The 24,362-nt window shown below is 48.0% G+C and overlaps 3 protein-coding genes across 3 annotated transcripts in view; 2 read left to right on the top strand and 1 right to left on the bottom strand.

The window, feature by feature from the left end:
• Positions 1 to 1,184, top strand: part of DET1 (DET1 partner of COP1 E3 ubiquitin ligase) — a 57,472-nt gene extending 56,288 nt beyond the window's left edge. The window contains exon 5 of the mRNA XM_040493705.1: positions 981 to 1,184. Within this exon, the coding sequence (XP_040349639.1) occupies positions 981 to 1,026 (46 nt within the window). The 3' untranslated portion in view covers positions 1,027 to 1,184. The remainder of the gene's footprint in view (positions 1 to 980) is intronic.
• On the bottom strand, positions 410 to 12,008 carry MRPS11 (mitochondrial ribosomal protein S11). The gene is given in 7 exon segments (XM_040493711.1): positions 410 to 798; positions 1,493 to 1,558; positions 2,814 to 2,943; positions 5,710 to 5,808; positions 11,566 to 11,688; positions 11,874 to 11,974; positions 11,976 to 12,008. Coding segments are annotated over 7 exon segments (645 nt in total). The 5' UTR covers positions 11,994 to 12,008; the 3' UTR covers positions 410 to 690.
• Positions 12,009 to 12,155: 147 nt separating this feature from the next.
• Positions 12,156 to 22,069, top strand: MRPL46 (mitochondrial ribosomal protein L46). Its single transcript, XM_040493710.1, has 4 exons — positions 12,156 to 12,501; positions 13,795 to 13,984; positions 14,763 to 14,936; positions 21,683 to 22,069. The coding sequence occupies exons 1-4, from the start codon at positions 12,274 to 12,276 to the stop codon at positions 21,934 to 21,936; spliced, it is 846 nt and encodes a 281-aa protein (XP_040349644.1). The 5' UTR covers positions 12,156 to 12,273; the 3' UTR covers positions 21,937 to 22,069.
• Positions 22,070 to 24,362: the final 2,293 nt, after the last annotated feature.

Consider the following 24,362-nt stretch of genomic DNA (forward strand, 5'->3'; position numbering starts at 1 on the left):
CTCTATCTCTTCCCTTTAGGGTCCCCCAATCTTGGGTGCTGGGGATGCTGAAGGGCTTGGGTGGGCGTCAGGTGACTTTGCTGTGGGGAAGCTCTGACCGTCCACACTTACGGAACCTGAGCTCAGGCAGGGTCCTCTTCCACCACGGGTGCGAACTTTAGACGTGTCTGCTAACAGTGGGATCTTCTACTCCCACGATACTCCAGAGGTAGGAGGCAAAAAGCCCTCGGTTTGGGGCCCGAAAGGAAATACCTGAAACCAATGAGGAGGCTATCTGATAAACAACAGCTCAGACTTCCCTTTTCAGCCTCTGTCTAGGCTCTCACCTCGACCCACGATCACTTTCTCACTGTCAGAAGGCAGCGGGGAACGCTGTTTGCAACTCTAGAAGAGAGCACGCACGAACCACTGCAAATGTAGAGACATTTTTATTTTTCCAGAGCAGAGGCGGCATTTCCTGGTTGGAGTCTGGGCATCGGCCACCCTGGGGCTCCTCTTGAGTCACTTCTGGGTACCGGTCTCCAGTCGAAGGAACAAGTGAGAAGACCACATAAGGGGGCAAAGCTCTGTCTTACTCCCTGAGGGTCTCCGGCAAGCCCTCCTCTGGAGAGAGCTCTGACAGTGTGCTTTCTACGAGGTCCAGCTGGAGGCGGGACTTGAGGTCACGTTCAGGGGCAGGCTTCCTTTCCGTCACAGCCTCCGAGCCTTCCTGGGGCGGCAGCCGTTGTGCGGGATGGGGGTGTTGTCTGTGATTGAGATCACTTCCAGGCCCCCCATGGTCAGTCCCTTGATGGCAGACTAGAAGGGGCAGAAGGAACAGTAGAATGGCATGGTGCCAGAGACGGTGACCCAGCATGTCCAGATGGGCCTTGGAGAGGGCCGGGGTGGGGCTTTCATACCTACAATCCTGACTCTGATCTCTCCCAAAGGACTCCCGACCAAACCCCTCAACCACGTCCTCGATGCTTCCATTTCTCTAGGTGCACCGACCACTTCCCACCGTGTGCTTTGGAATCTGACAACTAAGAGTATCTGTAAACCCCAACACCCTGTAAGCATTACGCTTTTGTTGTTTCCTCTGCCTGGAATGTCCTCTCTCTCCCCCGACACCTGGCTAATACCTTGCTATTCTTGAAAAGTCAGTAAAGATGTCACCTTTGGGGAAATACCCCATGGGCACCCAACACGCTGGGCACAAGCTTTACCACTGCACCTGCTGTCTGTGCCGAGGGGTCCGTCTGTGACAGCCCCCAGGGAGCACCTTTCTATTCCCAGTGCCTGGCACACAGCAGGCACTCAATAAGTGTCTGATGAGTTAAACTAAGTGATCTGGGCATGCTTTTGAGAAGCTTAGTAGGTTCGAAGACCGGAAAGAAACTGAAGCCCTCATGGAAATCCACCACAGGGTTTTCCCAGTCTCCTGACTCTGCGCTCAAGCCCCGTTTCTCTCAGGAAGGAAGCGCACACCCTGCGGAGACCCCGGCTCACTTACCAAGCGCCCTGGCCCCAGGCCTTTCACGACCACTCGGATGTGGGTCACACCCTTCCCGGCAGCTTTCTGGAGAGGAGGAAAGAGTGTCAGTGCTCCAGGGAGAGAACTGCTCCATCAGATCTGTTGCTACTGCTACCAGGACCAAGAGGGTTATGAGCTGCAGGGAAGAGGCATCCCCATCCTTAAACAGGCAGAACACAGGGAAGGCAGCAAAGGCCACAGTGCAGGGCAGACACCAGCAGAGAGCATGGAACTTGTCAAACCCTAGGTCAGCACTGCCACCTGATGGAGATTTCTAAATATCGCTTCTGTGTTCTCAGTGGAGCGAATGCAGATTTTTAAGGTTGAGCCTAAATACTAAGTAACCCACTTAAAAAGTGTTATTTAAAATTTTAAGGGTTATCATTGAAAAGTTTCTTTCCTGATTATAAAGGCTGTTCATTATAGAAAGTCTGGAAAACACAAAGAAGTCCACTCAACCTGCCACGCAGAGCTCATTGTTAATGGTGGCATATTTTAGTGTATACAGTCTGTCCAGTGGTGGACACTTAACACATTCTGATGGTCATTTATACCTAGCAAATACTATTTTGGGGCATCCAGCTTTGTTTGCAGGCTGAAGTTTTCCTTCAGGAAATACTTCCAATTTGGCAGAGTGTGAACCTTTGTAAGGCCCGTGCTACGGCAGCCCAGGCATAGGCTGTGGTCCTAGACCAATTACTCTGAGCGAGGCCCACACTCCGGATCTTAACTGGCTCTTAAAAACGTGGGTAGGGGCGCCTGGGTGGCGCAGTCAGTTAAGCGTCCGACTTCAGCCAGGTCACGATCTCGCGGTCCGTGGGTTCGAGCCCCGCGTCGGGCTCTGGGCTGATGGCTCAGAGCCTGGAGCCTGTTTCCGATTCTGTGTCTCTCTCTCTGCCCCTCCCCTGTTCATGCTCTGTCTGTCTCTGTCCCAAAAATAAACGTTGAAAAAAAAAAATTAAAAAACAAAACAAAACAAAACACGTGGGTAATACTGAGCATCCTCTGAGGAAAGATCAGAAAGCAGAGTGCCTGCTGTACAGCAGATGGTCAATAAATATACAAATAGGCGCACACTGCCAATTTGCTTCTAGAAAGGTCTGCAGCAGTTCACAATCAGATTGGTACTTCATGAGAGAAAAGAGGTCCCTTCAAACTGCCCCCGATGTTAGGGTATCGAACAACAGTTGGCAAACACCACTGCTCCTGGGGGACTATTCAAGGAGAAGCTCCCTCCCAGGGATCAGGCCTGCACAAACCAGCACACAATGCAGGGGGCGCCAGAGAGACACACGCTTACCGCGGCCGCAGCTATGCCTGCTGTTTGTGCGGCGATGCCGGTGCCCTTCTTGGCATTCCGGAATCCCTCGGTGCCACAGGATGCGCGGGCGAGGGGCTGGTGGGCGGCAGAGACCACCTGGATCTGCGTGCTGGGAAAGCAGGGAGGCACACAGGACACAGCACTGGTCAGGGAAGTAACACTAAGCCAGGCCCTTGCACGCCTGGCTGAGAAAGAGAAAGGCACTCAACTAGCAGTTGAGTGCCCTCTGAACTTGTCAGATGAATGTTCTGAACTCCTACAGGAGGCGTCAGGAAGGGTCCCAATCACCCCCTGAACCCCGTCAAAATCTGACACGTCACAGAATCTAAGGACAGCTCAGGTATGGACTGCATGTGTGTGTCCTCCCCAAACTCATGTTCAAATCCTAATCCCAAATGTGACGGTATTTGGAGGAGGGGACTTTGAGAGGTGAGTAGGTCACGAGGGTAGAGCCCCCGCGAGCAGGGTCAGTGCTCTGTTTTATAAAAGGGACCCCGGAGAGCTCCCTCACCCCTTCCATCGTGTGAGGACACAACGCGAAGCCGGCCACCTGTGACTCAGAGGAACTCTCACCGGAACCCCACCGTGCTGGCTCCCTGATGCCTGACTCCAGCCTCTGGAACTGTGAGGCATCCACGTCTGCCGTCTAAGCCCCTGTTCGTGGTGGTTTTAGTAGGCCGAGCTAACACAGGCTGCACAGTCTGGAGTGGGCAAGTGTCATCCAGAAGGGTGGCACGTTTCCCTCCTAGTGTCTTCCCTGTGGCCAGTGTCTAGACTTGATATCCCTGTTTGGCTTTTTTCCCTAAGAAGTTAGATGTTTTATATCCGGTAACTTAAAAAAAAAAACCAAAAAAGGCTTTTGTTAGGGGAAGTTTTAAATATATACAAAAACAATGGAAAAGTATATGAACACCCATGGGCCCAGCACCCAGCTTCAGGAATTATTAACTCATATCCAATTTAGTCTCATCTATAAATCCTGTTTCTACTCTGGTCTTCCCCCACAATGGGTTATTTCGAAACAAATCCGAGACCCAACATCTCATCGGTAAATATTTCAGTATTTAGTTCTAAAAGATAATGACGTTGAAAAAATCCCACAAAACCATGATCATACCTAAAAAAGTGAGCAATACTACCATATTGGATAATTTTTTTTAAGTAGGCTTCATGCCCAGTGCAGAGCCCAATGTAGGTCTTGAACCCATGACCCTGAGATCAAGACCTGAGCTGAGATCAAGAGTCAGACGTTTAACCAACTGAGCCACCCAGGCGACCCTCCTGTTGGACAATTTTAATGCTAATGACACTCTGTTCCAAGACCAAAAAACTTTTTTTTTAGAGAAGTGAAACTTTTTTTATAGTCATCTCTAACTGACTTCAAGAAATAGTTAGCCATGGGTGCCTGGGTGGCTCAGTTGGTTAAGTGTCTGACTTTGGCTCAGGTCATGATCTCGTGGTTCATGAGTTCGAGCCCTTGTCAGGCTCTCTGCTGTGAGTGCAGAGCCGACCTCCCTCTCTCTCTGCCCCTCCCCTGCACATGCGCGTTCTTTCTCTCTCTCAAAAATAAACATAAAAAAAAAAAATACTTAGACATACTTATTTCCCCTCGGTCAACACTGCTCTGCTTTCTGGCCTGAAGGGGCTCAGGGGACCCTAGGCGGCCCCGGGCAGTCTGCTTGCTGGCCTGGCTATGACCTTGTTGGCCCGGCTACGAACTGCCATTTCCCCTGGCAGGGCTTCCTGGGTTTTCTGTACTGAACAGAGCGCAAGAGAGCTGCCTGTCCCTGACACAACTTCAGCAGACGGACAGGGTGGGCCACAGAGGCTCGAACAAGCACAGCTAACCCATGTCCTTATTAGCCGGAGAGGGGGAGCCAGAAATCCGGCTGCTCTCATTTTGAGCTTATCAGACGAATGCTGGGTGAATCCTGCAGCGTCTCACGTGTGCCCCACGCCCCATCCCTGACCACCAACAGTCTCCCGTGTGGTTCTCTGAATCGCGTCGTGGGCAGGCTGAGACCAAACAGTGACCCCACCTCCATGTGGGGGCCTGGCCTGCAAAGCTGTCCTCAACGTCAGCAAGGCTTCTGTTGCCAATACACAGCCGGGAAGTCCCTGGGCACCCACCCGTCAGCCAGTCAGAATACTAGTCTTGTCACATTAAATCACTATTCTTGTTTAGCCCTACAAGGTGAGAGGTCAACACACAGTGGCCCAAGGTGAGTACTTCAAAGGGACAATGCTTATTTGGAGATTGACATTTTGGTTAGTTTGTAAATAAACTGCATACTCTTCAACCGCCTCTCTCATTTATGTATCACCCATTTGCTGTTCCCCATTACACAGTAACACTAAACAAACACCTCAGTAAACACTCTCTCCAGCTCTGGAGCAGAGCCAGGAAATACTACTCCCAAGAAAGGCAAAGAAAGCTTATCAATGTAGTATGCCCAGCCTAGTTCACACTCTCGTGAAATCTGAATAAACTTTTTTTGAGAGAGAGAGGGTACAAGTGAGTGAGGGGCAGAGAGAGGGAGGGAGAGAGAGAGAGAATCCCAAGAGGGGCACAAAGAGAGAGAGAGAGAGAGAGAGAGAGAGAGAGAGAGACGCTCAATCTCACCCGATATGGGACTCAAACCATGAGACCAAGAGATCATGACCTGAGCAGAAGTCAGAGCTTAATGACTGAGCCACCCAGGCACCCTGAATAAACTTTATAAAGACAGAGGTGGATTCCCCCCAAAAAAGGAGGGAGGAGTGTGCATCAACACTGCCCTGTGGAACTCGGCCCTCCCTCCCCGCCGGGGTTGCCCTCCCCCACGAAGGGGACAGAAACCCCCACGAGACCTGCCCAGGCGCTCCTACCACTTACTTGTTGTAGGATGCTTTAATGTGTGCGATCGGGATCTCCTCGAATTTCTTTCCTGCCCACCTCAGAGGGCTCTCCTGTCCTGGAACTGGAGGGTAAATGCTGCAATTAAAGAAACACTTTAGGTGAATCCTGATTTTTTTGTTTTAAGACCACAAAGAACAGCAGTCTGCCACCCGGACCTGCTCCTGTGGCAGCTGCCCCCAGTCCGTCCGGTGCCACTGCCCTTATGGGTGAACACCATGCTTCAGTGGTCTTTTTTTGTGTGCCGACTCTGGACACTCCTAGTGAGTTTCTGCTAGGAGAAGAGGATTTCATCCACGCTCTCGACCCTCCCCTGTCCCTTCTTGTACGATCAGATCACTATTTTCAATTCTCTATGGGCCACTCTCTGCAATTAAAAAAAATAAGGTCAAATCTCTATTTCTGGTTTTAGGTGGCATCTTGACTCTCTATTTTATAAAAAAAAGACAAAATAATATATCATTACTATTAAAAAAAAAAAACAAAACAAACCAAGCCAGTATCCCCTATGAGAGACGTCAGCATGCCTTTTCTGTAAAGGGCCAGATAATCGACAATTTAGGGTTTGCTGGCCATGAAGTTTCTGTTGCAACTACTCGGCTTTGCCGCTGGGAGTACAAAAGCAGCCACAGACCACGGTAAATTAATGGGTGGGACAATGTTCCAGTAAAATGTTATTTATGAAAAACCAGGAAACTGGCCAGATTTGAGCAGGGGCCCAGTTTTCCAAGCTGGTTGAATGGCAGAATCACGTGGTTGTGATGCTTACGCCCCACGCCTGACTTCTGGAAGGGGCCGAGAATCTAGTTCTAAAATATCCCTGGTGAAGCAGATGTGAACTCAGGCTGAGAGCAGTGACCTAGACGTTGTGTGGGGCTCAAGTTCTTTTTCTAGCTCAGTCGAATCTGTCCTCTGGTCATCTCTAGGTCAGTACTCTTATTTGCAGGTGGAGACACGGAGGTACAAATAGGGGAGCAGGGTGAGCAAGGGAAGCCAGGCTTCGGGTTTAGGAGACCTGCCTCAGTTCAAAGCTCTGTTCACCATACTGTGCTTTTTTTATTCAAACACACACAGCTGTGACTCAACATTCCAGACCTGAGTAAACCTACTGCTGTATCCCGCCTACACGCAGGAATCAGACGGTGTTTGTACCTCCCACAGCCTCCTGAAATTCAGTGGATGCTGGGTTAGAAAATACTCTACTAGAGGATCATGGTCCTGCCCCGGAGCCCCACCTGCTTTCCTAGATAGTTTCAAAAAACAAAACGGGGCGCCTGGGTGGCTCAGTCGGTTAAGCGGCCGACTTCGGCCCAGGTCATGATCTCGCGGTCCGTGAGTTCGAGCCCCGCGTCGGGCTCTGTGCTGACAGCTCAGAGCCTGGAGCCTGTTTCAGATTCTGTGTCTCCCTCTCTCTGACCCTCCCCCGTTCATACTTTGTCTCTCTCTGTCTCAAAAATAAAATAAACGCTAAAAAAAAAAAACAAAAAACAAAATCAAAACAGGAAATAACACAACGGTATTCAAGAGTTACAGGTGTGCTCCCTCCTGCTAGGGCAGATTGTGGAGGTGATTCAGCCCCTCAGCAGGTCACTGGCTTTTCAACCTACAAGCCAAGATGGACAGTGGATGAGGCTCTGCGATGACATCAATGTTTAAAACATCATCATTTCCTCTACTGACTTGGGGTCCAAAAACTTAAGGCTACCCAAGATTGAACGTACCAGTGCACTGCCTTTTATACACAGCAAGGGTTCTCAGCTAGGGAGGGTTTGGAACGTGAACCATTTTAATCGAAGGCATGGACAAATCGGGCCTCTAAGCCAACCAGGTCCACTGTACAGATGAATGAGTGGTTCACCGCAGGGAAGCCCAGAAAAAGGAAAGACAAAGCCTCCGGGCGCCGGTCTGCAGCCTCTTCACACCCGTCCTCATACCAGGGAGATGGAGAGAGGCCTGCATACACGGCGTCTCTTTGGAAGGGTGAGGACTGAAAACAGCCACTGCTCTCTCTGCTGAAGGGCTGGAAAGTGGGGGTCGGGGGGTCTGACTTCCACTGCAAGCACCTGAGGCATGGGTGTGTGCTGGGCCCTGCATGCCACCAGCCCAAACTGACCCTGACAGCCTGGCAGGTGCTGGAACCTGGGCAGGGGAGTCTGCACTTCCGCTCCCGGATAAGGAAGGCCTGGCCTCCCGCTCTTCAGCCCACTTTCTCATTGCGGCTGGAGAGGATTTTTTTTTAAATGTAAATAAATGTAGAAAAACGCAGAGGTCACAGCTCCTGGCTCACCACTCCTATCATAATTGTATGTATGGTCTATACGGCTTCTGTTTCTTGACCTCCTTTTCTCCAGTGACCCTGTGTCCTCTATCCTAGCCTGGCTACTTACTCCTGTGGTCATACCTGGCCTTTGTCATTACCACGTCTGCAGCCTCATCACCTCGGTTTCAAGCACCAGTCAGGCCACCGGCTGCAGGCGCACCCGCAGAACCTCACGCCGGGAACCCTTCAAGCCCACTGGTTCTCCCCACTCGTATGCTTCCCCCCACCAAGGCCTTCACTTCTCTCCTGGCCTTCAGTAAATTCCACCACCGGCCAATCATTACAATCACTCCCTCGCATACCCCTTCAATCCTCTGCCTCCTCTCCATCGTACCCTCCTGGCAAACCCTAACCCCGGCCGACCCATCTCTGCAGCCATTCTGAGCCTGGGCATGCATTTGCACAGCTGACTAGAGAAAAATACACACCAGTGTCGACTGGCCTCTCCACGTATCATGGTTTCTCAACTTTAGCACTAGTGACATCTTGGGCAGGACAATTCTTTGTTGTGAGGGGCTGGCCTGCACGCTGTGGCGTGTACAGCAGTGTCCTCGGCCTCTACCCGCTGTCCCTCCAGCGTCCTGAGTTGTGACAATCAACAATGTCTTCAGATACTGCTAAAAGTCCTTTTGGAGGCCCAATCACCCCAGTTGAGAGCCGCCGCTTTATTTTAATGACTTCTGACATCAAGTGGGCCCTCGGCACTGCCTGGCGACCGGCTCTGTATGCATGTCCCCAGTTCAGTTATCCTTCTTCCACTCTCCTGGATGATGCTTTATACCTGCCTTTGTCTCCTTCAACCTCCGCCTGCTTTCTGTTTCCTCATAGCCAGCTGATGACCTTGACAGGGAAATGCAGGCAATCAGAATTTCTGCCAGCTTCCTCTGCCAAACATCTGTGCCCACAATCTTTGCCTTCTCTCCCGTTTGGATGCTCCACTTGTGTTAGCCTCTCAAGGACACCACTCTAGCAACGTTACCAGCCCGTATCCTTCCCGTCGGTAAAGCATGCTGTCATTTCCCTAACCTAAAAACAGACAAGAACCTCTTGATCCCAAAGCCTCCCGGAGCTACTGCCCATCTCTTGATTCCCTCCTAAAAGAACTGACTGTACTTGCCGTTTTTTTCCATCTCCTGCTCTCCTTGAACCCACTCCAGACTTTAGCCCTATGACTCCACCAAAAATGCTCTAGGCAAGGTCACTAACCAACTCGCGATGTTAAATCCCATCAGCAGATCTGCCATCAACACCGTCACTTACCCTATCGACAACATCTGACACAGCTGATCTCTCTGCCCCTGAACTACATTAAAAAAAAAAAAAAAAAAAAAATCCCTCTAGGTTTTCTCACTACTTCTGTGGAGTGTCCTTCTTTGTCTCTTTTGCTGGTTCTTCGTCATCTCCTAAATTTCTAAACATAAGAAGACTCCAGGTTTCAGTCCTTGGACCTCTTCTCTTTACCTACACTTATACTCTTTTTTTTTTTTTTATTTTTTTATTTTTTCAGTGTTTATTTATTTTTGGGACAGAGAGAGACAGAGCATGAACGGGCGAGGGGCAGAGAGAGAGGGAGACACAGAAACGGAAACAGGCTCCAGGCTCTGAGCCATCAGCCCAGAGCCCGACGCGGGGCTCAAACCCACAGACCGCGAGATCGTGACCTGGCTGAAGTCGGACGCTTAACCGACTGCGCCACCCAGGCGCGCCAACACTTATACTCTTGATGACCTTGTACAGTCTTGTGGTTTTAAACACCATCTATACGATGAATCTCCTAAATGTGTGTCTCTAGCTCCAGCAGTCCCCTGAACTCCATTTCTAAAAGCCTACACTGTATCTCCATTGGATGTTCATTAAGCACCTCAAACATAACCCCCCAAAACCAAACTCTTACAATCTTCCTGTCTTAGGTACAATTCCACCTTTCCTGCCGTTTAGGCCAAAAATTTTACAGCGTTCCTTCATTCCTCTCCTTTTCTCACACCTTACACGGACACATCCTGTTGGCGTCACTTTCTGTGTGTTCCACCCAGACAGTTGTCATCCTGGTCCAAGCCACCATCATTTCCTGCCTGGATTATTTCAATAATCTTCTAATAGCTTACAGGACTCCTCCCAGTTTCCATCCTTGCTTCCCTATAGCTCAATATCAACACAGCAGCCAAAGGGACTCTTTGAAATGAAGAAACATCATGTCAACCCTGTACTCAAAGTTCTCCAGCGGCTTCCCAACTCATTCAGTGTCAAGATTGAAGTCCTCACGAAGTCCTACAAGGCCATACAGATGCAGCCCTGCGTGCCTGCTGCACCACTCACCCCCTTCCCCCATCTCTTGCATTATTCCTCACTCCACACTGACCTTCCTACTCTTCCTCCTGGACAACAGACACACTCTCGCCATGTCATATCCTCATGTTGTACGTATTTCTTATTTATTGGTCCCCTATCCATTAGAACTTAAGTTCTATGGGGGCAGGGTTTTGGGGTGTTTGGTCACTGATGTGTCCCAACACCTCAAACAATGCCTGATGTTGCTGAAAGACTCCAGCAGGATCCTGGCTTAAATTCTTTCAGCAGCTCAGGGTGAAAGCCCCACTCTTACAGAGAAGACCTCAGCATTCTTACTCCTTCTTTTGCTGCCTTCCTCTGCCATCACTCTCCCCTGCCCCCGAACATACTACGTTCTTTCATACTGATGCCTTTACCCAGAATATTAGCTTTGCCTAAAATGATCCTTTTCACATAGTCCAGCTGAACTCCCGTTCAATTCAGTTCTTAGCTCCATATTATCTTCCTGGCAGTACTTGCCTGATTTCCTCAGGAGTGGGACATCTCTTCCTTCACACTTCCAAGCAACCATTTCTTACCTCCAGTACACTACTGACCACATTACGCTGAAAATTCTTGCACATCTGTCTTCCCTAGTACTCTGGGAACTGTTTGTGCGGAAGAATGATCTTTTGTATTTGTGTTCTCAGCACCTAGCACAGTGCCTGGCACCAAATAGGTTTTCAGTAAACGTGTGTTAAATGCATGTGATGGCACACAGGGGTGGTGGCACTGATGGAAAGCAAGGTGCCAATCCCTAGGGCTCAGCACAAAAGCCACCCTGCACCAACGCAATAATCTACACCACAGCCTAGAGTCTCCTGTCCCCCCAACCCCCCGCCCCGCTCCCCCGCTTTCTATTTTGTATCCGAGCCCAGGGAAAACTGTTAGTCTGCCGGGATACCCCTCAGAGGGAAACAAGGTGACATCTACTCTACACCTCCGACTTTCACTCATTCATTCATCAGACTGTTAACAGAGCATCCACTTTGTGCCCAGGCGCGTCTCATGTGATCCTCACAGCGTCTCTCGGTATCCTTTCCATTCGTAGGCGAGAAAGCTGAGTCTGAGAGATTAATTTGCATAAGGTCCCAAAGATGGCAAGTGACAGAGTAGGGGATTGACTGGTTCTCTGACTTTGGTCGGTGGAATGGGTCTTCCGTGGGCTAGACTTAAGTGGCTCTCACCTGAAACTGCTGCGGCTCGGAGCCGGGGCGGCCGCCTTCTCCTCAACTTCCTGCTTGGCCGCCGCATCTTGTAGCTGCCGGGCGCCGGTGCGGATGGTGGAGGCTGGCGCCCCAGCCACGACCCTGCGGGGAAGGAAATCTCGGTGAGGTCCAGGCCTAACGGCTACTGCAGTCCGGGCGGCTCAGGGACACGGGCAGCAGCGCAGTCGCGGGGGTAGAGGTGGGTTCGGAGGGGGTGATCATTCTTACCCGGGCGTCGGTGACCGAGCCCAAGACCACAAGAGCCAAGACCCCGTCTTTCGAACCACCTGCATGACTTGAATTGACCCCTGTCAGCTCCCGTCCGCGCGACCCCGGAACCTGGCGAAGCTGGAGCGGCGCCAGCACCACGAGCGCTTGTTGGGGGGGGGGCTTAGAAGGAAAGTCATCTCATTCCTCTTCAAAGGGTTCATTAAAGATTTTTTTGTTCCAGTTTAAATAATCCGCAATAACTTCAGTTTATAGTACCAACTGGGAGTGTCTTCCCTTTTCTCTAATCGTCTAACATGATATCTTTGCTCACCTCCCCCCCCATATTGGAATGGTTCGTTCTAGTAGTTCCCGGGACGGAGCTCTTTCCGTCTTGCCGCTGCCGCGCTGCCTTGTGGGAGCATGGGATTGGCCTAGGATGCCGCGGGGAGCCGCGGTACCTTGTGGGAGAGCAGAAGAATGGCGGCGCCCGTAAGGCGGACTCTGTTAGAGGCGGCGAAGGGCTGGCGGCGGTTCGAGGGGCACTGGGCCGGTAGCCTTGGCTCTCGCAGCCTGGCCCCTGCGGCCGCACCCTTGAGCAGCGGGTCTCCATGGCGCTTGGTGGGCGCGTTGTGCCTGCAGCGGCCACCGTTGGTCTCGAAGCCGCTGACCCCATTGCAGGAAGAGATGGCGGCTCTACTACAGCAGGTAGGATTGAGGTGCAGCTCACAGCTTCTAGGAGGCTCTTGGGGGAACCAATAGAGACATGTGGGCCTGGGTTCCATCACGACTCCGGCACCAGTTAGTCCGAGTGTCCTTGAGCAAGTCTTATCTCCTTTCAGAACTTCGGGGTATTTGCCTGCGCACTGGTATCTACCTTCCTGGGTTGTTTTGGTGCATAGAAGGCGTTCATTAAAAGACAGTTTGTTTTCCTTGTTCTTTATTGTCACGTTAGGCAGCTCTTTGGAGAATGGTTTCCCTTTTCATTGCACACGCTAGGTATGCGGTGGTGAAGAAGACGGACGTCTCTCTCCTAGGTCGTCAATAATTTAGAGAGGAGAAAGTCTGATGTGATGTTTTAGGAGAAGGCAGTGGGCACATCGATAAAATGGTGCGATCAAAGCTGTCTGAGGGCCAAGTGAGAAAACAAGGGCAAGTATTCAGTGTAGTGGCTGTGAGGGGCTTAAATCCCCTCAGATACTGACTGAAGGTTGTTTTCCCAGAGTCTGAGATGTTTTGCGTCTTGGCTACTGAGAGTTCGAAACTTCAGTTTGTGCTTTTTACTTGGTTTATTAGTTTATTCTGCAAACACTTTATTAATCATTTTATAGAAAATCCATTACCACCTGCTTTGTACAGACACTGTGCTAAGTGGTAGGTACGCAGTAGTGAGTAAGACAGACATGCCTTTGGTTTTCAGACTATTCAGTCTAGTGGAGGTGGACCAAGTCAGTATCCAAATAATCACATGACTGTATAACTGCAGATCTTGTTAAGTGTCATAAAGGAAGATACAGGATACTGTAAAAGGTTTCACAGGGGTATCTAATTTGATTTTATGGGCGGCGTCAAGGAATATCTCCCCAAGAAAGTGATATTTAAATTGAAATCTGAAGGATAAGCAGGAATTTCTTAGAAAAACAGGAGGGACAACATTCTAGGAAGAAGGGACAGCGCCTGTACAAATTCTGTGAGGCAGGAAAATCCATGATGAGATTTTGATAGAAGACTGATAGGATAGGAGCATAGTAAGTGGGCAGGAAATGCCTGTCCCAGTTTTCTGTTCTTTGAAGCAGCTTGACCTTCGGTCACCTTCTAACATTTTAGCAAATGTAGCCCAAGCCCAAAGTGCAGGTGACCTTTCTTCTTTGGTTCTTTTTCCATGGTGTTTTGATTGTATGTCTGGTTATGATGAGTGGTAAAGTTCTTTGTCAGGCGTGCTACAGCTCTGTTTTCTACTCTGCCTGTGGCTTTCTTTTTTTGTCCTTTTAATTTTCCCAGATTGAGGTAGAGAGAAGTATGTATTCAGACCATGAGCTTCGTGCTTTGGATGAAGCCCAGCGACTGGCAAAGAGGAAAGCTGACTTGTATGATGAAGAAGAAGATGGACAGAATGTACTGTTGGTGCAGGATTTGGAAGATGTATGGGAGCAGAAATTCCTACAGTTCAAACCTGGAGCTCGCATAACAGGTTTGTGGTCTTTGCAGGCCAGCAAGAGACAAGGGAAGGGGCGGTTAGGTATTTTGGTTCCCAGACAGAGAACATTTGCTTCGCCGTTACTTTGTGTTGTAAGTAACAAGTGATTGCAAAACTTCTTTCAGGTTGGCGAAGAATAAATTATTTTCCCTGTTCCTCACATCTACGCTAATGTCATTTTTAAAGGCCTTTGTTATTTTTGAGCGGGAGGTAAGGGTGCTGGTGGGATAGCCTCTTCTCTCTCAGTTGAACTTCATGAATGTTACCTGAGTTTAACTCCAGTTTGGGAGTGAGAACGGGAGGGAGATTAAACCTTTCCCATTAGTTTCCTGTGTTTTATCTGAAATCCTTCCTAAAGCAGAGGATTGAGCTCTCTTATCTTAGTTCATACGTGAAGACTGAAGAACAGAGTCTAGTGAAGTCGGGTCTAGTGAAGTCAGTAATAGTGTCAAACCCAGCGAAGTTGTGGTGTTTGAAGTAGTGTGGGTGTAGCTTCTTTTCCAAAGGCTCAAAGAACTTTGTGTTGTGCTCCTCAAAGGAGAAGTTCAGCTTTTGGTCTTCTCTTCTTACATTGTAGTTTTCTCAAGATTGTGAGACCCTGCCCTGAAAGAGGTACGGATTAGATGCGTCAGGGTTGTAATCTGATTATAAGAGGACAGAGGTTGTGGCTTCGAGGTACAGTCTGCCTCAAAGGAAGATGGTAAAATTCTGTTCTCCTTGGTTCTGGCAGATCACAGACTTCTTGTCCTTTTTGACCCCCTTTTCTTCACAGAAGCTGATGAAAAGAACGACAGAACCTCGCTGCACCGGAAGCTAGACAGGAACCTTGTTCTGTTGGTCAAAGAGAAGCTTGGAGACCAGGATGTGTGGATACTTCCCCAGGCTGAGTGGCAGCCTGGGGAGACCCTCCGAGGAACAGCTGAGCGAACCCTGGCCACACTGTCAGGTGAGTTCTCTGCCCTTCTCTGAACTTCACAAGACTCCCTTCCGACTCAGTCCCAGGCTGACTTACGAGGATGGCTTTAAGGGTTGGAGGTGGGTCATTGATGGAAACTCTGATGTCTCTAAACATTTCAGCTAGAAAGAATTCTTATGTCTTCTTTTCTTTCTTTATATTATTAGCACATCGGTCTTATTGATGGCAGAAGAAACAATTCTTTCTTTCACTTGTAAAATGTATTCGCTTTATTGAACTCTATATATTTTTTTTCTACTTTTCGTGTGGGTTGAATTTTTTCCCCCCTAAAATCTACATTTTCATTCTCTACTAACATCCACATGGCAGTTGCTTCTGAAGGGAAAGGAAGAGGTCCATCTACAGGTTTGGATCTTGAAGTTTCAGTCAGTGGCCCTTTTCTTTATAAAGACTCTGAGGGTCTTAGTGCCAAGCCAGAATGGTTGGAGAAACTGCTGGCTTGGCCCAGTGGATCTTGTTGTTTGGCCTTCACCTCGTCTGCGGAACTCAGGAGTTTGGTTGTACGTCCTTCCTCCCTGCATGCCTCTGTTTCCGCGGGCTGGTGTTGCAAAGTGGTGCTTCTTCGTGGTTGCCCTTCATCAGTAAATTTAACAACTGCTTTCGTGGCTGAAGAGCGGAGAGCTTCAACTTCTCAGTAAGACTTGTTGTCTTCCCAACAGAGTATAAAACATTCATCTTCAGGTTTCCACGCTTTTACGTATTCCACAGGGATGGATTGTTCTAGTACTTTTCCTGGTTTCGTTGGCCCAGATCTTCTCTTGAGCCCACTGTTGTGAAATACTTTATCGTAGTGGGTAGCTACGACGGATCCTGCCGTCTTGGTGGGTCCTGCTCGTTGCCTTCGGTGGGATTTCTGTCTCCGTTTGGAACACCAGTGAAACTAACAGTGCAGACAGTATTTGCAGGATCAATATCTACAGTAAAATGGTTTTCAGTTTTTACACCACTGAAAGCTTCATTATTTATTGTTCATAAAACAGATCAGGAGTTGCTGTTTGGCTTTCTCTTTTCCCACGTTTTTGATTATTTTAATGTGGATTTCTTGAGGAAGTGGATTTTCTTTAATCTCTGCATAGGATGGACCTTTTCCTGACCTGCTTTGTGTAGAGTTATCTTTTCCTTTTTTTTTTTTTTTTTTTTTTTTTTAAGCTACAGCATTGTGCTGAGAGGCTAAATGACATGAAGTGTCTTTAGCTCTTTCGTATTTAGAATATGGTCTGTCACAGATTCACTCTTTAGCCCATACTTCAGATCTTGAAGAAGTACTCAGTCTTCTAGAACCTCTGTTTCTAAGTCACTGTGTTCTAAAATTAGCTTTGAAGTTTGAGTGTCTCTTTGAAAATGAGGACATTTTTCATTTCCTTGGCTGTCTGCTGTCATTTTGAGGAAGATATTTTGGTGGCTCAGTATTTGACAGACTGTATTATCCTTGATGAAGCTGTTTCCCCTCAGATTTAGGTTCTGCCTCAGGGCCCGGCACAGAGGCAGCCAATTGAAAAGTACCCAGACTTTCTATGAAAGAGGCTTATTTGCTTATCTTCAAATAGTTGGCTTGAGGGGCAAGCATTCAATTCAGCACAAATCTAGGGGGCTGCTCAAATACCCTCTGGGGACGCTGGCAGGCGCCATCCCTGTTCCTTCTCTGCTCGCCCCCCCCCCCCCCATTTAAAATTTTAGCGGGTACTTTCAAAAGTGAGAATCCTGCCACGCTCAGCTCGCACCTCTTCTTATCCTGGCAGCCTTGCTTCCTGGCCCGACACTTAACTCAGTTACCCAGCCAGAAACCTCAGAGTTCTCTTTGGCTTCGGTCTGACCTCCACAGCTTCTTGGGTCCTGTCTGGTCTGAATATTCCTCTCTTTATCCTCACAGCTGTAGCTGTCACCCCTTTTGCTTCTCACCAGATCAGGGGTTCTCAGCCTTGGCACTGTTGACACTGGGGCTGGGTAATTCTTTGTGGGGAATGTTCTGAGCGTTGTAGGATTCAGTAGCATCCCTGACCTCTACCTGCTAGATGCCAGTAGCACTCGCCCATCCCCCACTCCCCCTAGTGTGACAGCCATGACAACCAAAAATGTCCCTAGATGTTGCCACGTATTACCTGGGGAGTCAAGTCACGGTGGTTGAGAACCACTGCACTGGACCTTTGAAATAGTTGCCCAAAAAGTTCCCCCTTGCTTTCATGTCATGCTCTTCAGTGTTGCCAGAATGAGCGTTCAGACACAGGTCCCTTGTCCCTTCTCTGCCTGGGTTTCCCATAAAGGTTCAGACTTTGGAGCATGGCCCACAAATCCGTTTGCTCTGGTCCTGAGGTTGCCGGTCTTCCATCTGGCCGCACATCGCCGTATATTCTGAATTCCAACCCAGCAGACCTTCTGCGTTCCTTGAATAACGTGGTCATGGCGTGCGTCTCTGTTTTGTGGCATGCTGGTCTCTGACCGGAGCGGTTTCCTCTTCCCTGGTCTGATTGCTCAATTTTGAAGACTCAGCTTGTACATTGTACCTTCCGTGGTAGAACCTTCTCCAAGCCCTTTGGTAGACAGAGCTACTCCTCCTTCTAGGCTTTCATAGAATTTGTGTGTGCCTTTATTCATTTTATGCAACAAACATTTACTCTGAGCCTGCCGTTTGCCGGATGCTCTTCAGGCAGTGGGGTCACAGCGACGAATGGGACATTACCCCAGCTCTGTGCGAGCTTGTGTTCTAGTGGAGAATACGCCCTTTCACTTCCTCCATCGCCTGGCAATTGTTTATCGACACATTTCTCTCCCCAGCTAGAATTCTGACTCCCTTGGAGGGACGGACAGTATCTGTTCTTCCCCATCATCCCAGCTCCCATCAGGTACCTGGCTCACTGCTCGTGTGTTTACCGAGGATGTAGATTTGGCAGCATCGGTTCCCAGTCACCTTACTTGCCCTGCCACTGGCACAAGCACGTGCTAACGAAGCAGCAGCCCAGTCGGTCCTTCCCCAATCTGCGAGAGAGGGGGTGAGACAGAATGGAGTGGGTGGGGACCTTAGCTGTGCTCCCATGTCCTCAGCTGTCACCTAGGAGGTGGCATCTGGGTGTCTCGCCAGGATCACTGTGTTCAGATCCTCTGCTTCTCTCACACAGTCATGACTGATGCTGGCTCAGCTCTGCCTCCTGTGAGCCACGCGGACAGGCCTCCATCTCGGCACCCACTTTCCTCCTTTTAATATTCCTGTTGCAATAATTAAATGTGAGGGGAAATGTATAAAAGAGGTATTGACATTAAATGGGTGCATAACAAACAAAATGTGTTGATTGTGAAGTTATTAAAATGGTAAATAATATAAAATGATTAAAGTGGCGAAGAAAAGCTCACGAAATATAAAAGTATATGTACGTGTAAAAGTCGGAGTGCATTTATTTCCTGCTTGTTGGCACCTCCCTTCCCAAGTCCTTCTGCAAGATGGAATTCCTAGAGGTGGGCTAAATGCTCAAGGATGGCCACTTAACTATTTGATAAATACGACCCAGTTGTCCTGCAGAGTGTCTGTAACATTTGACCTTTTCAGGAGTGGTGTAGTGGAGCGTCTGTTTGTCTAGACCCCACCAACATATGTAATCATCTCTTTTTAATTTTTGCCTATCTTAGTAAAACATCTCTTCTGGATTAGGGTTTTCCTGATTGCTAGTGAGATTGACCATGTTTTCAAGTGTTTATTGGCATTTATACTTATTTGTGAGTGCCTATTTAAATTTTTTTAATGTTTATTTTTTAATTTATGGGGCGCCTGGGTGGCGCAGTCGGTTAAGCGTCCAACTTCAGCCAGGTCACGATCTCGCGGTCCGTGAGTTCGAGCCCCGCGTCAGGCTCTGGGCTGATGGCTCAGAGCCTGGAGCCTGTTTCCGATTCTGTGTCTCCCTCTCTCTCTCTGCCCCTCCCCCGTTCATGCTCTGTCTCTCTCTGTCCCAAAAATAAATAAACGTTGAAAAAAAAATTAAAAAAAAAATGTTTATTTTTTAATTTTTATTTCTTTTAAAAATTTTTTTTAAATGTTTATTTGTTATTTTTGAGAGAGAGCGAGAGAGAGACAGAGCACGAGCAGGGCACGGCAGAGAGAGAGGGAGACAGAATCTAAAGCATGCTCCAGGCTCGGCTCTGTCAGCACAGAGCCCAGTGCAGGGCTCAGATGTCATGAACTACTAAATGATGACTTGAGCCGAAGTTGGATGCCCAACCGACTGAGCCACCCAAGTGCCCCTGTTTATTTATTTTTGGAAGAGGGAGTGAGACAGCTTGAGTCGGGGAGAGGCAGAGAGAGAGGGAGACACAAAAGCCAAAGCAGGCTCCAGGCTCTGAGCTGTCAGCACAGAGCCTGATGTGGGGATTGAACTCACTAACCAACTGCAAGATTGTGACCTGAGCCGAAGTCGTATGCTTAACCTACTGAGCACCATGGCTCCACTGTGAGTGCCTATTTAGATTCTTTGCTCATTTGATAATGAACCATTTCTTTTTTCATATTGTTTGGCTTATATTTTTAATCTGTTTTTCCAGATTATAGAAAAATAATACATATTCATTGAAATAAGTGAAAAATTCAGGAAAGTATAAAGAAACTTTCTAATAATTCCATCACCGGTAGATACCCATTGCTGACATTTGTGTGTGTGTGTGTGTGTGTGTGTGTGTGTGTGTGTTGCACGTGAGCTCACCTCATACATAAATTCCTCATGTGATGCTAATAGTGTTTTTTGTTTGTTTTGGTTTTAGTATTGAGAGAAGCAATTCATTATATATGGTGCCTAGTAAATGTAATATAGGATAAGAAATAATTTTCTGTCTCAGAGCAGTTATACCATTAACACTTTTTGGTGTATCCTGTTAGAAATCACAAGCACAGGGGTGCCTGGGTGGCTCAGTCGGTTGAGCGTGCAACTTTGGCTCCGGTCATGATCTCTCAGTTTGTGGGTTCGAGCCCCATGTCAGGCTCTGTGCTGAAAGCTTGGAGTCTGGAGCCGCTTCAGATTCTGTGCCTCCCTCTCTCTCTGTCCCTCCCCTGCTCACACTGTGTCTCTCTCTCAAAAATAAATAAACATTAAAAAAAAATTAGAAAACAAAAAAGAAATCACAAGCACATACATATCCCCTCCGGTTTTTGTTCTCCACGTAGTAGGAACATGGTTACATGCCTCCGTTTTCTCAGCTCGTAAGCATCTCTCTGTATCAGCGCGGGAAGCCATAGCTTAGGCTTTCTGACACCAGCCAGCGGTTTCATAATAGGCATGTACCACAGTTCTCCTTACCAGTCTGTTGCTTTTTACAAATAAGCTGTAGTGAGCATCCACTAATACTCGCCTTTGCTCGCGTGCGCAGAGAAACCATCTGGGGGGATCAAGTTCTAGGAGCAGAGTCTCTGGATGAAAGGGTACGCCTACTTGAAATTGGTAACTCTCATCAAAGGTGACGGTTAATACTAATTTCTACCCTGGCAACATACATGAGAGTGCTGGTTTTTCTTTTACCCTTGACAGGCAGCGTATAGCTCAAAGTTTTGGGACTTGGGTAATAATGACATGTTGTTGTTTGAATTTACGTTTATTTAATTGAATAAGACTGAGCATCTTTCAAAGAGTTTATAGGTCAGTGATGTTTATTTTTGTGTGGAAGGTCCTGTTTATATGCTTAGTTCATTTTTCTTTTAGATTTGTTGGCTTCTTCCTCATTGATCTCTAAGTACTTCTTATACCTGAAGATACTCTATTGTGGAGCGTGTCAAAAATATTTTTCTCAGTGTGTCATTTTTGTCTTTCACTTTTATGCTTTGTTTTTCCTGGTAGAAATTTTATGTAAATACATAGTTTTCTGTTTTACGGATTTTTTGAATTTTGTGTCTTGGTTAGGGTTTTCCCTCTCGAAAATGATACGGAAAGTATCCCACAGTTTTTTCTAGTACTCTTTTGGCTTCTTTTTTCATTAATGAAAAATTTGAAGAGACAGAACAATTCAGGAAGTATTAAACATCCATGATCCAGAATGAACATTCCTTTTATGAAAGTTAAATGTCTGTTGTTAAATCTTGGATCTGTATGGTGTCAATTTTGATATGAGGACTGAGATTGGTGGAATCCAGCTTTATTTTTCCTCTTCAGCCAGTTCTCCAGATGCCATTTAGTAATTAATCTATCCTTTCCCTGTCCTCTGAAGTGCTTGGTTGGGGTTAACCCTCATTATAGGTTGCAGATAATATCTATCCATCTGTCTTTGTCTTTTAACTTTGTATGTTTTCACCCTACGGAAGTCAAATTGGGTCTTTTTCATGCTTTTCAAGTAACCCTCCCTTTAAGAGGCTAATGAGCTTTGCTTTACAGATACCGAGTGTCTTGGTCCTTCATCAGCAGACAGTGGCCGGGCTGAGTCTAGAAGCTTGGTGCTGTGACTCCAGGTAGTGGCATTTGAACTGCATTGCTGACTTCAGTTTGAAGGCAGTATCCTGGCAAGTGTGATAGACCCAGCGAATCTGGAGCCGGAGCCCGAGGCCACGGGCCAGGAGCATTTGGATGGAGACGGGAAGAGGCTCTCTAGGAATGACCCTCATCCTTACTCCTCACTCCTCACTCCCAGGGATTGCTTTTACCTCTTGCGGGAAATAGCTCTCACAGAGACCCCCTGTGACTTGGGGAGCCAGAGTGAACAGGTGGGTGTGTCCTTATCTTCCAATTCTGTTTCTTCCCCATCCCCCCCTTCAGAAAAAAAAGTGGAAGCCAAGTTCCTGGGAAACGCCCCCTGTGGCCACTACAAGTTCAAGTTCCCTCAGGCAATGCGGACAGAGAGTAGCCTCGGGGCCAGAGTATTCTTCTTCAAAGCACTGCTCTTAACCAGAGGAGACTTCTCCCAGGCCTGGAAGAAGGGCCAGCATGTCTGGGTCTGTAAGGAAGAGCTGGGCGACTATTTGAAACCGAAGTACCTGGCCCAGGTTAGGAGATTTCTCTTGGACCTCTGACGAACAGTGCTGCTGTGGACAGTGCTCGAACAGGCCTGCGACCGGGGCCTCAAGGACACTATGTGCTGGCTCCGTCTTTGCAGGGAACATCGTGCAACAAACTCAGAGAAATAAACGAGTTTATTCTTGTGTGGGTCTTGGCTGATTTCTCCTTTGAGAACGACTGGCTTTTCCCTGTGAAGAGAGGGCCGTCTCTTAGGGCGCCTTTCGCTTGTGTTCAAGCTGATAATTGAGTGTTGCGTTACTTCATAGTGAATCAGCTGGCTCCCTGGGCCCAGAAAGAGAACCCAAGGAAGGAAACTGAACTTCTAAAAGCCTTGAGGTCTGTGAAAGCTTCTAGGCTCAGGCAAAAAAAGAAAAAACGAGTTCTGTGCAGTGTCTTAGCCTCTATCCATTTTGTGTTTTTCTTCCTTTGTACTTGATATGAAAGTCTAGCCTAGGAAATAATTTCTTCCTTTGTTTTTTTCTTTTGGTTTTTATTTTCTTTTTTCATTTTTTTTAAACATTTTATATTTAAGCAGAATTTAATCATATCTGTTCTGAGACAGTCATGTGAATAAGCAGGTCGGACTGTTATCTCCCTTTTATCAATGGTGGAATCTTGGCCACACAGGACTTGGCCCCAAGTCTTAACGGCACTGAGGGTGCAGGAGGAGAATGCTGATCTCTTGCCTCTGCGTTGGGGCTCCTGATCCCTCCCTGTGTTGCTTGAGTCATCACTGGTCGCTGGCACACAGAGGGCACCCAGGGAACATTTGCTAAACGAGTGGAAGAGAGAGAGCGTCTCAGGCCTGCCTGTGTCTGCACAGGATAGTGGTTCCACTAGCAAGGCTTCCTGGCTCCCAGCTCCCTGGTTTCCTCTCACACAGCCTTCTGGGTTGAACAGACGGGCCCGTGTGATGTAAGCTAGCGGACTGGGATTTCTGTTTCTGCTTCAGACGTAGCCTTGTGTTCTTCCCCGGGGTCAGGGAGATTGCTTTCCGAGGTCAGAGTTGAGGTGTCTCCTCCTGACAATGCCCTCCTTCCCATGTACCTCCTGCACGTGCTCTTTCCCCTCATTGCAGATGGAGATGTCCCCTAGCTGAGGCTTGCTGATTTCATGGGCAGTAGTGCCGCCCTGGGAGTGAAACCTGGCCACCAGGAGAGGGTAAGTCCAGACATAGGACCAGGAGTGCATTTCTCTTTCTGGGATTTGGAGTGAGTTGTAGAGGTGAATATATTTGCCACCTCAGGGAACTCCAGCCTAGAAGGGAAGGGGTCCCCAGGGTGAGGTGGAGACTGTTTTTAAGACTGTGATATCATGATTTATATATATGTGTGTGTGTGTGTGTGTGTGTATAAGAATGTATGTTTTTGTTCTCTGTACCTATTCCTTGCACAGAACTCCTATGCAATTAGTGATTTTGAGAGCAATCAAGTTGTCTTTTGTTATGTTAACGAGGTGAAGTTTAGAAAGCCCCTTGGTAACCTAAGGATAGGAGCTGATTGCTGGGGAAGCCAACCTTGTGACCGAGAGTTGGAACTTTCAGTCCAACCCCGTGACCTGGGAGGGAGAAGGGCAGGAGTTGGAGTTCAATCACCAGTGGCCAATGATGTAGTCCGTCTTGCCTGTGAAATGAACCCTTCACAAAATTCCAAAAGGATAGTGGATGGTCTTCTGACAGCTTCTGGGGTTGGCAAGCACGTGGGAATTTGGGGAGGGTGGTGCACTCCAAGACAGCATGGTGTTTTCTGTACCCTCTCCCGTAGCTTGCCCAGCGCATCTCTTCTATCTGGCCGCTCCTGAGTTAGGTCCTTTTATAATAAACCAGTATTCTAGTAAGTAACGTATTTCTTGGAGTTCTGTGAGCCAATCTAGCAGATTAAGGGAACGCAAGATGGGAGGTCCTTGGAACATGTGATTGAACCAGTTGTCTGGAAGCACAAATACCTGGACAGGAGATTGGCATCTCAGGGATTGGAGGGGGTGGGGTGGGGTAGGCGAATCTGGTAGGATGGAGCCCTTAACCTGTGAGATCTCATGCTCCCTCCAGGTAGATGGTATCAGAATTGAGCTGAATTGTAGGATGTGCAGCTGGTGTCTGAGGAATTGCTTTGTGTTGGGGAAAAACGCACACGTTGGAATTGGTACCAGAATCTTAATGACTGTTCTTAAGATGCTCCGTTTTGTTATAAAGTTGCTTCTTTAATGGGAAGTAACATATATACAATTGGTAAATAGAGAAATGGTGTCAGGATAACCCAAAATTAGGTTAGCTCCTATAACATTTTCCCCAGAGCATTAATATTTTGAAGTGTTCAGGGACAGGATTGAATTACCTTAAGAGAAAAGCCACGAATTATATAGAAGTGCCTTCTTTTATTACTAATAGTGGCTGGTTTAGTAGCTTCAAAAAGCACTATTAGCGTTTCCACCGTGTTAGGCT

Source organism: Herpailurus yagouaroundi, unplaced genomic scaffold, assembly GCF_014898765.1.
Source record: "Herpailurus yagouaroundi ecotype Mexico unplaced genomic scaffold, PumYag 185, whole genome shotgun sequence".
Lineage (NCBI taxonomy): Eukaryota > Metazoa > Chordata > Mammalia > Carnivora > Felidae > Herpailurus > Herpailurus yagouaroundi.